The sequence below is a fragment of the Hydra viridissima genome, unplaced genomic scaffold (genome assembly GCF_058129835.1).
Source record: "Hydra viridissima isolate aposymbiotic clone 2 unplaced genomic scaffold, HvirCarnegie_v1 scaffold_10, whole genome shotgun sequence".
In the NCBI taxonomy this organism is placed as follows: domain Eukaryota; kingdom Metazoa; phylum Cnidaria; class Hydrozoa; order Anthoathecata; family Hydridae; genus Hydra; species Hydra viridissima.
The window spans coordinates 3,114,137-3,129,638 of record NW_028324309.1 but is presented as its reverse complement, the minus strand read 5'-3'; the positions used below and the strand labels follow the sequence as shown (position 1 = coordinate 3,129,638).

Sequence of the window (15,502 nt, the reverse complement as noted above, 5' to 3'; positions counted from 1 at the left end):
AAGTAACGGTTATCCGCATTGAGAATTATCTGTGTCCTTAATTATTTGACGTAAATCCAAGTTATTTAAAGTCAGGCAAATAAAGGATTGACTGCCTTAATTTTATCGGTAATTTCATTTTATCTTCAGAATCTACATCTGATGAAAAGCGAAGAATATTAATAAACTTCACACCACCAACTGTATATGAATACATATCCGGTTTGCTAATTTTTGAAAATTAGATCAACATTCTCCTATCACTTATAATTCAGCAACACGTAAGCATTAAACTAGCAAAACGCTTGATGAATTTATACAAGCTGTCTGAACTTGTGCTAAAGGTTGCAACTTAAAGCAGCAACAGCCGATGCTTATTGCGTTGAGTCTGTTAAAGATCCTTTTTCACTAGCTTTAACTCAAGTATAATATGTCAGAGGCAACTAGAAAAAAAAAACGACGCACCAGTATTGATATTCGACCAAGCATGCTAGTCAGTGTTTGCGCCAAAGTCCTCTGAACAGTTTCAGTCTAGCGTGCTCAAATAATTCAGTACGTGGTGCATGAAAATGCACTGATAATATGTAATATTCACAACCCTCCACTAAAATCGGAAACGATTGCCATCCACGGACTACTCTTCCTGCTCAAGAGACTGCTTGTCACATTGTCAGAATCAAGGACACTTCGTAAAAGTGTATTAATTGAAAAGATTATTAGCTGTTATTAATTTGATGATAAGTTCTGAGACCCCTAAATGATTTTCTGACCAAATTTGAAGGTGGAATTAAATGGGTAGAATATCTCTGTATTAACAGATGCAGGAAGCTCAGTTAACCTCATAAATAAATATATTGTCGATAAGTACTAAATCCCATATAAAAAATGTATTGTAATGGCATTTTCATCACCCCGAATAAAAATGCAATTCTACTGAAAAGTAAATATAACTTTCCAAAATCAAATGTATACTTTTATTACCTTGTCGATCTTACCTAAAATGAATCGATAAGAGCTGCATTTTAGAAGAAGAAGAACTACACCAATTCACATACCATGGTTTATTATTTACAGAGCCAATCCTTTAAAAGTCTACAATAACATAAAATTTAAAAGCCATTACAAATTTTTAAAAGAAACTTTTGTAATACTAGCTATAATACTTCACAAACTGTGGTTTGTTAGGTGTTCTTGTTGACTCATAAAACCAGAAGTATAATTACACACAAGTTATTAAGTTAACATATTTATGATGGGTGCAGTTTTATTGATAGCAAATGTCATGAAAATCAAAAACTTGAAAACAAGAAGCTCTCTTAATATTTTGGTGTTCTGCTTTATAAGTAAAGACAATGGAACGTTGTTTTAGCAACTTCAAGTTATTTTACTTAAATTTGTTTAAAATTTGTCGTCCTTATAGAAATGGTTTGCTTTATAATTTTTTATAATTTCCATTAAACATTTTTGTTTTATAGTGAAAATTTTGCGAAAAATCAAGGTTTTGATATTAAATATCTATATCGTACGAATTCGCAAAAATGAAGATTAGGCCTACACAAATATTATGACAATTATTTTTACATTTTGTGATCTTTATTAATAAAATAAAACCTGTTTTGATTAGGCTTTTAGAATGTAAATTTTAAAAGTTTTTTTTTGTCTTGAAAATAAGTATGAAGTGAAATAAACAAGATAAACATTTCTTCCACTACAAGAATTCAGTTTGGCACTGACTCTAAGCTACGTAATTTAGTAATAATGAGAATATTCTTAAATAATGAAAGTCAACTGTTAATTCAATTACTGCAGTGCAAAGAATTTTATTTTATCTATACAACAAATTTCAAAGTTTCATTATAAATCTATAAATTATTCTGATACTACATATTCTGATACTTCAACTGGGAAATAAGGCTGTGATATCAATAACATTTTACAATTGTGTTACCTCATTCTGCATATATATCTTAGCATAAATCAGAATGTAGATTAGACCTACAAACAATTAATAAAACTATTTATATACTTTTGAGTAAATACCCGAGAGTAATAATAATTAAAAAACGATAAACAAATAAAATGAATACATAATAAATGGAATGTAAAAAAATAATGAATAAAATATAACAAAACAAATAATTGAAATTAAACGAATAATCGAATAAAAATCATATTCAACGTGTTAATTTTTAAAGCCGTTTTAAAAATCAAAAAAACTTCCCGTTTTTTGACAAAAAAAATGTTATCTCGTACCGCTGTGAAACCTAAACAAATAATGTACAGTACTATCTCTCTAATTCGAGTCTCCATAATTCGAAAACCTCCGTAATGCGATTAAATGTTAAATCACCGTGAAATGCGCTTAAGAAGAGTCAACATTCTATAATTCGAAAATCTCTCTAATTCGAACTTTTCCCCGCATAATTCGAATTAGAGAGCTTGTATAGAATTTTCAGTGCGGTAGTACGTATAGCCTGGTCGCCATTTACGATGTCTAAAAAAATTCGTTCTGAGGTTTGAAAGCATTTTTTATCAGAAAATAAAGACAATTCAATATTCCAGTGGAAACATTGTTGAGTTGAACTTAAATTGCATTCATCAACTTCAATTGTCTTGTATCATTTAGAGCACAAACATAAAATTTTGCCAACTAAAGTTGTTTCAAAAACGTTAAAAACTCTCCTGCCAAGTTCTGCTGCCTACTTTAATAAAATAGGTAACAAAGCTGAAGAGGTATAAGTTCGTTTAACAGCTGTAGATCGTATTTCTTTTGCAACTTTGGCCAATAGTAAAGATATTAAAATGGCTGGAAAGTTCAAGAACTAAAAATCTCTGAAGATCGACATGGTATAAAGGCTATTGTTATGAACTATGCAGATTCAATGAAGTTAAAAGTTACTCAAGAGCTTCAGCAAAAAAAAATTAAGCGGAGAAAGATTTTCAATTTCTCTTGATGAGTGGAGTTCAGGTGGATCTAAAGATACTTGTCTCTTAATGTACATTGCTCAGACAATCATTATGGTTTTGGAATGATTAGAATAAGTGGTTCATTGCCTTCAGAAAGAGCAGTTATTATTGCTACTAAAAAAGTGAAAGAATTCGGATTGAATTTGAACATTGATATCTTCGGATGTGTCACTGATGGTGCCTCAGTTATAAAGAAAATGGGACTAGAAATGGAGATTATTCACGAACTTTGCGATTGCCATGGGATTCATCTTGCAGTATGTGATACTACTTATAAAAACGAAAGTTCAGCGAAGGAAACAACTCAAGAAGAACTAATCAATGATGAGGTTGATGAAAATGAAAAAGCTGAATCTGATCCTGATGATGATAATGAAAATGAAGAGTGCTGGAATGAAGAAAATAATAGTTTTGTTGATGAGGGAACCCAGTTAAATGAGGACTATGGTATTCTTATATCAAAGGTTCGTAAAACAGTCAAGATGTTTAGAAAATCACCACTTAAAAATATTCTTCGAATCATTTCTAAAGCTGGTTTAGGAAAATTGTTTTAACATGGTGATTAGAGAATTCTGTTTTGTTTTGATATCCTATTCTGGATATCAAAACAAAACAGAATTCTCTAATCACCATGTTAAAACAATTCTTGGAACTAAAAAGTGATATTGGAAAAGCTCTTGTGGACATAACCAGAACTAATTTGATTTTAAAAGAAGAAGAAGTAAAGCAGACCTCTAATATTGTTCAGGCTCTTCATATTGTAGAGCTAAGTGTTATAGCATTGGGAAATGGAGACTGTAATCTGATAAAATCTGAAAAATTTATTTTGCTTTTTCTACAAAATCTTAAAGAGCAATATACTAATATAGGTCAAAATTTATTTACTGTTGTTTCTGAGAGAATTAATGAAAGAAGAAAATGTAATACTGTTGGTTTACTTTGCTATTAAGAAAATCCGGGTGACAATAAGTTAGATTCAGAATAACCAGGTAATCTTTTAAAGTACCCAAACAAAAATGAAATTGCTAAAACAGCAAGAGAAATGTATGTACGCTTATTTCTACATGAGGATAACCAAAGGAATACTGAATTAGAAGTAGCATCTGAGTTTACATCCACTTTTAATATGGAACCAATGAGAAAAAAAGATAAAGCTGAAGAGCTAGCTGAAATTCTAACACCTACAACTTCATCTATTGGAAGAGCTAAAGAACTAACTTGTAATTCATCCCCTCAAGAAATTTTAAGTTGTATTAAATGTGAAATGGCAGTACAAGAAAGCACTCGAAAAAGACCATGCTCATTAGAAAAGATTTACAACGCCATGCGAAGTCTTCCCACATCTTCTATAGAAGCAGAAAGAAGTTTAAGCGCTGCTGGTTTGTTTATTACTAAGTTACGAACTAGTTTAAATGATGATACTATTAATAACTGTTGTTTTTTAAGGTCATATCTGACAAAAAAAAGACAAATGAAATCTTTATGAGTAGCGACATACTTTTTGTAACTCGTATAAATTCATTTTTAAAAGTTAATCGAAAATTAATCGATTAATCCATTAATTTAGCTAAAATTAATCGATTAACTCAAAATACCGATTAATTTACCACCCCTAGACGAGCGTGAAATATAGGTGAAAACGATGTTGCTATAAACTGAGTATTTAGCTTTGAATGTTTAAAGTTATATGTGAGGGCTTCATAAAATTTAATGCACAACATTTTAAAGCGACATTCAAAACCGCATACATCTCATTTGACTTTAAATAAGAAATAAGAACACCAACTTATATTTAAAGAACCGCAGATTGAAACAAATAAAGCAAAAATAAATCTAAAAATTAGTGAAAAAAAACTAGGTCTCATGTGGAAAACCAAATCAGATCTATGGCTAATCTCATCAGGTAAATTGTGGATCCAAAATGTAACCAGATTTTTTAGCATAAAACTCATTTGTAAAAATATTATAAAGATTAAATACGAAACTTTTGACTTTTCCAACTTTTCAATATAAAACAAAGTTTCCTAAATATCAATTACATTTTGTAGACCGAAATATTCTAAAAAATAGGAATTAATTGCTCTTTACTTTGCCATCTTTATCTAAAAGGTGAAGAAGTACAGAGCAGATAATATTCCGAAAATACCACCGCGAAAGAGTTTTTTGAATGAAAAAAAAAAGCGCTAACATTTATACTTTAACATATCGGTGTCGGTGACACATGAAAGTTGCTTTTCAAAAGTATTTTAAAATTATTATTCAGAGAGAATTTGTTTCTAAACATTCTTTATTGTTGCAGCAGTAATAATGATATTTGCTTTTAAACCGTTAAAAATCTTGTGCACATTGATTTTCGTCCAAAATCTTTAAAGAACTTAAAATTCAACAGAAGAAGGAAAAATCAATTTGAGTATGAGGTTTTCTAAAACATGCAGTTGTTAAGAAGTATTCAATCTAAAATCTATACCAAGAACCTTTTGTCTACCTAAGTGCGAATTTTATATCACCAGTTTTTATTTTTATTTTGAACGATAAACTGAACATACATCATTCCCATAAAAACAAAAAGCAAAGATTATCAGGGAATTAGTGCGGATGTCCATTTTTTTGCCATTTTTGTCATAAAAGTTCAAGATGTTTGAGTTTCTATAGTAACAACTCCAACACCCCATAAGTGTTGGTATAGCTGTGGGATTTTAGGCGTTTATTTGATATTTTTATTAATACATAAAACAAAGATACATAATTACATACCAGTTCTCAGATTAACAAACTTTATGACGGATATAGTCTTACTGATTGCAAATGTCATTCTTAAAACTCAAAAACTTGAAAACAGGAAGTTTTTTTATCTTTTTGGCGTTCTAATTTATTTGTAATGATAATAGAACGTTATTTGAGAAGCTTTAAGTTCTTTTCCACTCCTTATCGGATTAAATAAACGTGCGGCTAGTTTCTAAAGAACTTAAAGTCCAATTTATAAAGCATTGATTCATTCTAAAAACCTGTATTTATGTAAATAAGACGAGTAAATCATTAAATAATACGTCAACCATTCATTGTATTTATTACTTTAAACTACTGAATCACTTCGTTACAAAGATTAAAGTTGCATGAAAACACCAAAACAAAGTTCAAAATTTTTAAATTTACAGACAGGATATTTTTTCAAGATATAAATAGCACAACCAGGCTTTTTAGTTACAATTAACCAATGAGTTTTTAATTTCAATTTAAAGTCTTCTTCATTATCGAATCACTCCTCTTTATTAAAAACATTTGGGATGAAGTCATGTGCTAAAGAAAATCTTTCGAGGTTTGAAAGTACATACCTTGGGCATTACAAAAATGAAAATATTGAAATCTAGTTAAAGCGTCCGCAAAAAAAAAATAGCTTTACAGTTTATTTCTCTTTAACTTAATTAATCGTAAGAAGTTATCATACAATGTGGAATTTAAGTAGTTGACACATGAAATTTTCATATAAATTCATGAAAAAGTAAGAAAATGTTTCAAAACAATGAGAATAAGAATAGAAAAATAAAACATATTAGTAAAAAGTTCTTAAAAAACTGCATTAAATCAAGGACCAAAAATTGCAAGAATGAATTGCATAGCCCTGGTTTCTGAACTTCAAAACAGGTTTGATTCAAACTGTGTTATTATAAAAACTTTAGAAGGTAAAAAAATAAGAGGAGAATAAAGTTAAAATTTTGAAAACTTTTACAAAATGAGATGTACCTAAAAATTGTATTTGGCCAAAATGAGTACAATTTTTTTACACTTTTAGTGCATTATTCAGAAAAGAAACGTGGTAGGAGTTAAATATCATATTCATAACCAGCTTACTTTTTGTTACAAAAAATTAATGTTTAACAGTTTCAGTTTTGAGATACGGAAAACCAAGTTTATGGGAGAAATTTTTGTAGTTTTGTAGTTTTACGTAAATTTTTAAAGTTGTGCCACAACTTCGAAAATTTACGTGAAGTGTACAATTTACTGTTGTAGTCAACGATGCAGTTCTTTAAGTTCATTGCATATTAAGGATGGTCTTGTAAGCGCTTATACATTTGCTAATTTTGTTGAAAAAGGTAATGTAGAGCTTTTGTGGCTTGTTCACTAAACATTCCCTGTGAAAAATTTTTTTCTTGATGAACAGGTTCACAAGGAAAAAGACAGAATGCACTTTTGGTGTAGCAAGTAACTCAAGACTTAGATAACTATCTTTGAACTGCTGAATTTTTAACTCATATTGCGCATCTAGATGGTTTTCAAAGCATGCTTCAACAACAAAGTTGAATTTTTCAACAAATCAATCAATCTAATGTCACAAAAAGCTGCAAATTTCTCTGCTAGTTGAGGTAAGAAGTCTTAGTTTTTCAAAACTTTTTGGCATTCTAGTCTAGAAAAGTACCCACCATGGTATGGCTGCATGAGAATGTGCATGTCTGAAAGGCACTGAGTAACTGCAGGCCAGCAAATTTGAAGATGTTTCATAATGTTGTTCACAACTCTAAGCAGAAGATAAAGCTCAATAGATGGAATTAAATCCAAAGCTAGACTATCATCTGGTAACTTAATGAGCGGCTGATTGACTATATTATCAAAGCCTTCGGCTCGTTTTTTATTGTTCCAGCATGGAAAAATCCTCATAGGTTGTCTGCAATAATCCAAAGGTTCTAGGTGAACCAAAGAGGTGGGGGCGTTTTGAGTTCGAATTGCACCAAATGCATGGGTGGCAGCTGGAGAGAGATTGCAATCCACATAAGTAAGCTTAAGATCACATGACAAAACAACTCAACAGTGGTTGCTTGGATCAATTCTAGAATAAACTTGACTTTTTAATGTTTCTGAAAGATCTTCACTGACCGCAGTAATAGGCTGTTCTTTGACTCCTGTGTCTTTTGAGCTATTGCGAGTCAGAAGCCATTTGGATGGTTGGAAAGCCTCAACACTGCCTGATTGAATGTCAATGACACCAAGATACACCTTCAAAAAGGCTCCACCTCCATCAATTCCAACTTTCACAAAGAAGCCTTCAGTTATCGTCATGCTTTGCATAAATTTTGAAACCAAATCTTTCATGCAGTTGCAGTGAACCATAATTTTACTGAATGAGTCAGGACAACTGGAAAGTGAAACATTGCTAACAAAAAGGTGTTCAGATAGTTGCTGGCTAAGAAAGTTTAATTTGGTTTTAAAGTTCTCTTCGACAATCCTGTTAGGTGAGACTTTATTCAACGTGCTTGTTACTTTTTTCACTCCGGTATTTGAAAGACCAGTCTTGAGTTTCACATGAACCAAGTCTGAAGGTCTGAGACAAGAGAAGAACTGTGACATTCTAAGTGACTTTGATGATCCTGCAATATTAGAAAAGGAATGTTTGAATTTCAGAGAAAAATTCTTTTTCATCAATATTATTAAATGCATCGAAAATGAATAAATTAAAATCTAATTCTTTAAACCAATAAACTTCCCACATTCTTCCAGCTTTTTCTTGCCTCTAATGAATTGTGCAAAGGAAATAGTTTATGGGAAAGTGTTAACAATGTAAAGATTAAAAAGAGAATCTATGATAAATTACTCATTATCAATTATATTTGTCAAAATCTGTGATCACTGTTTCAATTATCAAAATTTCATTAACATTTTGGGTCTTATAATTGCATATTGTACGCTTTAAATTTAACTTGCAATGGACATTTCTTTCTAATTTATTATAAAGTGTTTCAAAACTTTTAGAATATAAAAGTTAATACCAGGCAAAATTGGTAGCTTTCTGCCATGAGCTTGCTGATGTCGAATTGTTCCCTCTGGAGATATTGAAGAAGAAGAAATCTATGCAGATGCAGTTCTTTCTGAGGCAATTTTGTCTTTTTTTGCAACTTCTGCAACGTTTTTTCGAAGTGTAGCCGGTGTACAAAGATGAGGGAAGCCTTTTTGTAGCGAAGAAAAACAAGAAGAGCACCTTTTTTCTGAGTTTAGCTTAGGTGGAGAAGTTATCCCAGTTGAGTTTTGAAAAAGAAGGTTAGCCTGATCTCATTTGATTCTGGCAATCTTGCAAATCAGACACTTACAAATAGTAGATGCCCTTGTAAAAACTGTTGGAGAAATGGACATAAATTCATAAAGCTGTGGAATATTTATTTTTTCGCCGTTGGCACACCTCTCTATTGACTTCCTACATGCATCAAAGAATCCAATAGGGACTCTAGAACCATCAAACTTCAAGTTGATTTTGTAAGATTTTGTAAGATTTCTCTTGCTCTTTCTTTTTGAAAATCAGTCAAATGGCGTGTGGCCTTTTTCATGCATCAAAAACAAACACTTCTCCTATTCTCCTCATATGACTTAACATGGTTAAGCATTTTAAAGAACTGGTCAACCGTTTTCCAATCTTGCAAATAACTAAAGTTTTTAAATTATTTTATTTTCTGAAATTTTAAATTATGGCTTTTACGCCCTTACTACCTGAAAAAACAATTGTGCACTTGAGACCAAAATTAACATTTTTTTTTATTTGAATACTCTAACATTTAATAAATTTAACACCGCATTGTTTTCCTTGGGAAAATGATTTTTAAATGCATTTTTCTTGTGTGGACGCAATTACTAGATTCCAATATTTTCATTTTTGTATTGCACAAAGCATGAACTTTCATGCCTTAAAAGATTTTCTTTAGGATATGACTTTATCCCAAATGCTTTTAATGGAGAGAGGTGGGATTGGATAGTGATTAAAAAAAAACTTGCTTAGATTTCATTTGACCTGTATAGTAATAAGTAATATAATGATATAGATATTATGGTTGCATAAGTAATGTGCTAATAATTTAAATATATAATAAGTTTTTTTATTGTTATGAAGACTGTTTATGGGATTTATTTAATTGTGTAATTGTTAACATGAGTTCTGATCTTTCTTGAACTATCAAAACATTCAATAAACTTTTACTTTAAAGTAGTTGGCACTTAAAAAGGAAGTAAAAAGAAAAGTATCCTTTTTTTTGCAAAGTATGCAGGAAAGTAACCAAATTATAATGAGATTTCAGCGAAAACATCTTACTAATGTGATGAAATTATTTTTTATGTTTTTTTTGAAACACATCAGATAATTAGTTCCGAAAAGATTGTTATTATCCTATTTAATCTGGATTTTGTTGACAAAGTGCCTTAACATATTTCGATACTACTGAAATCTCTGTAAAAAAGAACATTTTCGTTTGTTAAAAAAACTATACGTGCGATTTCGAAAAACTATAAGAAGGATCTGTGGAGTTATAAATGGCATCTTTGTTGTATAATTATCAATTCCGTTTGCAAATATCATTTAGCTTAAAATGGCATAAACATACGTAGAAATTGTTCTCAGATTCCGAAAATAGAAGTATTATAATGAACCAAAATTTAAACACGACAGGTTTAAAACGTAAACATTTTTTGTAACACAAGTTAAAAAACCATTATTTTTCAAAAACTGAAATACTATCCCTTTTGAAATAATTAATATAACTATTCTATATTCACTAAATTGCTTGAAATACTCGTAAAATACTTTCGAGATTTTGCTGACTTTTATTGCAGACAGCGAAAAATCCATTTGTTTATACATTCGCATTTTAACTTGAATTGTTTTAAAATTTAAAGCAAAAAAAAAAATTTGCTCTCTAGTTCTTATTTTACTTGCTTGGATTATATCCAACACAGAATAACATCTTTTACATTCTCAAGAATGTTTTTTGCCGAAGTACAGTTCCAATTCAAATTCAGTAACATTTATGTGTTAGTACTAAATCAAAGAATTGCAACTTAAATATTGCAGATTTATGAATTTGATAAAATCTTTACTATTGATATTAAAAAATAATTTTTTATCTAAAAGAAATTTTATTTTCATACTTAAAATTACCTTTGAAAATTAAACGTTGCCCTTTGTGATTAGATGATCGGATTTTGAAAAGATTTTGATTATAATCTTGTGGCGGCTGCATTACAAACAAAATGTTTTCGAATGAAAAGATTCATAAACCTTCATAAGATGACTAATTTTCTTAAATCCATAACTTTTTTTATCCATAGTAATATAGGAAGTAAAGCATAGCTTTATGCTTGAAACTATGCTCGCTTTTCTAAAATGTTGAGGATAAAAATCTAATACCAAATGTAAAATCTTCGTTCAGTTGAACATAAATCTCTAATGTTAACACTTTTTATTACGGGCAAAACATCTCTTTTTTTCTTAATTTTAGTTCAAATTTTTCCAAGATCTTTTTTCTCTGGATTTCTTCTAAGATCTTCTGTATCTCTCTCTCTTTAAGGAGTTCTAAATAGATTCAAATAAATTGTGTGTCTCAATAAACAAAGAATGAAATGTCACATTTTTTTGATAAAAATCTTTTTTGTATATTTAAATTTTACTTTACCCAACAAAAAAAATAAAGTTTTTTCATTTTGTAGCTGTCAAGGTTTAAAAGAACGCTTTCATACGTTATGTATGATTAGTATGCTAATTCATTTTTAACTGTTCTGTAAGAATTAATAACATCGGGATCTCTACATTGAGATTTTTAGAATTATTAAGTTTTCTTACATAATTTTAACTTATAGGAGGTTAATTTTCTTTTACGGAAGTTATTTACTTATGTATAGAGAAAAATAATGGTCAATACCTGGATGTTATTTCTTTATATAAAAGCTACTATGCTTTTACGTGTCAAGCTCAAACTTCTATGAGTATACTGCTTAATTAGTGCTTCCACTTTATCCCTCGCTTACTTCCTTGACGCATTGCTTGCGGGTGCCTATAGTTGTAAGTCAATCAAAAAGTGAATGTGTTAATGATATTCCAATGGCAAAATTAAAACTTCATATGAAAAGTATTACCTGCAGATATAAAGAAAATCACCAAACTATTAAATATTTTCGTAATGAATTATTTGTCCGTAATGAATTAATCCATCGTCACATTGTCGAGTTCTATGAGTTAGGAATGAGAAACAAAATCAGGAAAGTGCTTTGGATTGAAAGTGTTATTTATGAATGCTCTTTTTAATAAATTTCTTTATTTTTCGAAAAGACTTTGTGGAAATATATAACCATGGGAATAAATATTTTTTCTTTCAAAGCCTTTTGTCAGTAAATATACTCCGTAAACAGACAAAAAGTTTTATTTGCTTCAAACCATATCTTTATATAATTAGACCTTTTAATAATACTAACTGTTGAAAATACTTACAATAGTTTACCATAAGTAAATACGTACAATAGATAACAATGTATCAAAAAAAATCTTCGGTGAGTTATAGTGCACAAAAGTTATGATAAAAATAAAAAATATTAACTATTAAATGTAATGAAATGATAAACTTTTTCTTCAATCAAATAAAATATTCTTCAATCAAATAAAATAACTTTATAATACAATGAAATAAGTTGATATTCAAAAAAAATTAATTAGAACAAAAAAATATTAGGAGATTATAAAACACTTAATAGTAATAATAGTAATATAAACAATAACAAAAATAATAATAATAATAATAGTAATAATAATAACAATAATAACAATAATAATAATAATAATAATAATAATAATAATAATAATAATAATAATAATAATAATAATAATAATAATAGTAATAATAATAATAATAATAATAATAATAATAATAATAATAATAATAATAATAATAATAATAATAATAATAATAATAATAATAATAATAATAATAATAATAATAATAATAATAATAATAATAATAATAATAATAACAATATTAATAATAATAATAATAATAACAACAACAATAATAATAATAGTGGCAGTAGTAGTGGTCAATATTTGATTGGAGTTGAAGCTGAGCAGCAAGTGAGATGACAATGCTTAGGATTTTAGTGTCATCTGCATAGGTCTTACAACTGTTTTCTTTGCTTATTACATCCGGCAGAACATTGATGAAAATGATAAATAAAATTGGACCCAAGACTGATCCTTGCGGAACTGCACTTTTCACAGGTAACCAATTCGATTGAGTGTCACCAAAGATGACTCTTTGAGACCTGTTGAGTAGGAAAGCTTTTATCGAATTGAGAAGATTGCCTTCGATTCCGTACATTTTTAATTTGTGAAGCATTCGTTGATGTGGGACTTTGTCAAAAGCTTTAGCAAAATCCAGAAATAAGACATCAACTGGAAGCTTTCTGGCTATATTTCCAGTCAAGAAGTCCATTGTTTCAAGGAGATTTGTAACGCTTGCTTTTTTTTCTAAAAATCCATGTTGACTATTTGATAAAAAGTTGTTTGATATTATGTGCTGCATAATTGCCTTCTTAATTAGTTTCTCCTTTATTTATACGGAATCGAGGTGAGGGATATTGGTCTGTAGTTTGATGGGTCGATTCTAGAGCCCTTCTTAAATAAAGGTGTTTCATTTGCTTTGGACCATGAGCTTGGAATTTCACCATTGTCAAATGACTTTTGAAAGATGAGAGTAAGTGGAGAAGACATTGAGGTAGAACAAAAGAGTAAAACGTGAGGACTGAGATTATCTACACCAAGTGATTTAGATACATCTAGTGATGAGAGTTCCGTAAGAATGGCCAGACTATCGAAAGATATGTTATTGAAGATTGTGTTAGTTCTACGATCAAAACGGGAAAGATTGTGATTGGATGGCTCTTCGCTGAAAACTGATTGAAATTTATTGTTAAGTGAATTGCCTAATGAGTTAATGATCTCACTGGAACTGGTGATTCGCATAGATGAGATCTGATTTATTACAGAGCGTTTACTATTTATGTATGAAAACAGTCTTTTAGGGTTACACTTATCATTGGCAAAGGCAATTTCGAAGGATTTCAGAGAAGAACGGCCTAATTTTTTAACGAGCTTTCTAGTTTCTCTATATTCCCCCACCAGGGATGTGATTTTCCATTTTTAACTGACGTTACGAGCCCAGAGGGATTTTTTAAGTCGAAAAAGAAATAATAGTTCTTTTGTTATCCATGGTTGTTTTTTGGGGGATGGTTTGTTCGGCATAAGAGGGATGAATTGATGACAACATTCATTGTATTTGTTGAGCCAAAGTTGGTAACATTGTTCTACGTTTAAGTCTTTAAAAATAGATGACCAGTCAACCTTATTGAATTCTTCGTTAATTTTTTCGTAGTTACCAAGCTTGTATATAAATTTAGAGCTGTTGAAATGTGATAATTTTACGCTGGAAGCCAGTTTGTAATGCCAGGTGACTACTAGGAAATGAGAGTTCTGGGACAAAATATTTTTTGATCATAAATTGAGTATATTTTTTTTATTCCGCGAAAATTATTTTCTTGTGAAAAAAATTTTTTTGAATTTAAAATTTCGTGATTTCTGGGACAAATTTTTTTTTAACAAATGTAGCATTAAATTTTTCATTGCGCGATAAAGTAAAAATTAAAAAAAAAGTTTTAAATTGCATGATAAGGTGCAATTAAAAAAGTTTTAAATTGCATGATAAGGTGCAATTAAAGATGTCTTGCACAAAATTTTTCGTCTTCTTTTTTTCTTTCGATGAGGATTTTTAAAATTTGTATCTCCCGCCATTTGATTCCTTATTTTGCAATATGTGAAGGGTATCTAGAGAGAGTTTTTTTTCGTTTTCATCTCGGAACACTTTAATTCTCGGAGTTTCAATGTAATTTCTTTTTAATGTGCCAAGAATTTCTTTAAGTCAAAATTTTCACAAAATTAGATATAAAAAGGGGATGCTTGAGAATGGGCAGTTTGGTCCGAGAAGCAATTCGGAGCCAATAGATTCAAATCCTTTTCCGCTTTTTACATAAACTCCATCTCTCACTGAGCTTCCTTTCACCCACGGCGTTAAAAACAGTCCGTCCCCTCTCAGAGTTTTCATTTTCATTCCTTTTCCATTTCTTTTGAGGTAAACGACGCCTCTTCCTGAAATTTTGTTGACCACAGTGAACCCAAGTGAAGAGGCAGCTCCAGTCAACAGACCAGTGGCAACCATGGGAGCGGCTCGCGCTGCAAGCATGCCCAATAAAGGTAAAAGAGCTCCAATAAATCCTGCTTTCACTTTAGAATTGTATTCCACCTGAGTTTTGCTCATTTTAATGGTTACTCCAACTCCTCGACGGAGAGCGTCCGCAATTTTTTGATGTTGTCTTTCCGTCACAAGCAAAACATCGCTTCCGTTAAAATCTTCTTTTGAAATCCTGATGCTTACTGGCTAGCCTTCCATCATTGATTTTTTTATTTTGTCGGTCTGTCCCTGAGACACATTTACTTTGATACTGATATATCTGCTCATTTTTTTAACGTTGGAAAAATATTTATTTCACTTCTCGAATTGGATATCGTATTGTGATGTCTGCCCCTCGAAAGTCGATTAAATTTCCATTTTGGTCGATGATGCGAGTGATTATCGAGGAAATTTCGCTCAATTTGACAGGGAGATAAACCAAATGAAGAGCGTTTTTTCAAAAGGGATATAAGTCCATTTTTGCTGAAATCGAGTTTTTTTTACTTTTGGATTCTATAGTGTAAATGGAACAAATC

The 15,502-nt window shown here is 30.2% G+C and overlaps 1 protein-coding gene across 3 annotated transcripts; it reads right to left on the bottom strand.

Annotated features, from left to right (window-relative positions):
* Positions 1–1,894: 1,894 nt before the first annotated feature.
* On the bottom strand, positions 1,895–11,851 carry LOC149882638 (uncharacterized). Of its 3 annotated transcripts, none has more exons than XR_016456466.1 (3): positions 11,616–11,851; positions 10,856–11,269; positions 1,895–1,974 (listed from the first exon to the last, which is right to left on the bottom strand). XR_016456466.1 is itself a non-coding variant. In XM_090100693.1 (3 exons), exons 2-3 carry the CDS (start codon positions 10,935–10,937, stop codon positions 7,744–7,746), a joined length of 645 nt encoding a protein of 214 aa, XP_089956819.1. In that variant the 5' UTR covers positions 10,938–11,269; positions 11,616–11,851; the 3' UTR covers positions 6,533–7,743. The 3 variants fall into 3 exon arrangements, 1 of the variants encoding a protein (XP_089956819.1); XM_090100693.1 differs by lacking the exon at positions 1,895–1,974 and adding an exon at positions 6,533–8,306; XR_016456465.1 differs by lacking the exon at positions 1,895–1,974 and adding an exon at positions 10,457–10,735.
* Between the last annotated feature and the right edge of the window lie 3,651 nt (positions 11,852–15,502).

Excerpts from the sequence above, each read along its gene's own strand:
- LOC149882638 (XM_090100693.1), bottom strand. The coding sequence starts at position 10,937 with ATGCAGCCGCCACAAGATTATAATCAAAATCTTTTCAAAATCCGATCA. Across the intron at positions 8,307-10,855 it reads GCAACGTTTAATTTTCAAAG|GATCATCAAAGTCACTTAGA; the intron begins GTAATTTTAAGT and ends CTAATATTGCAG.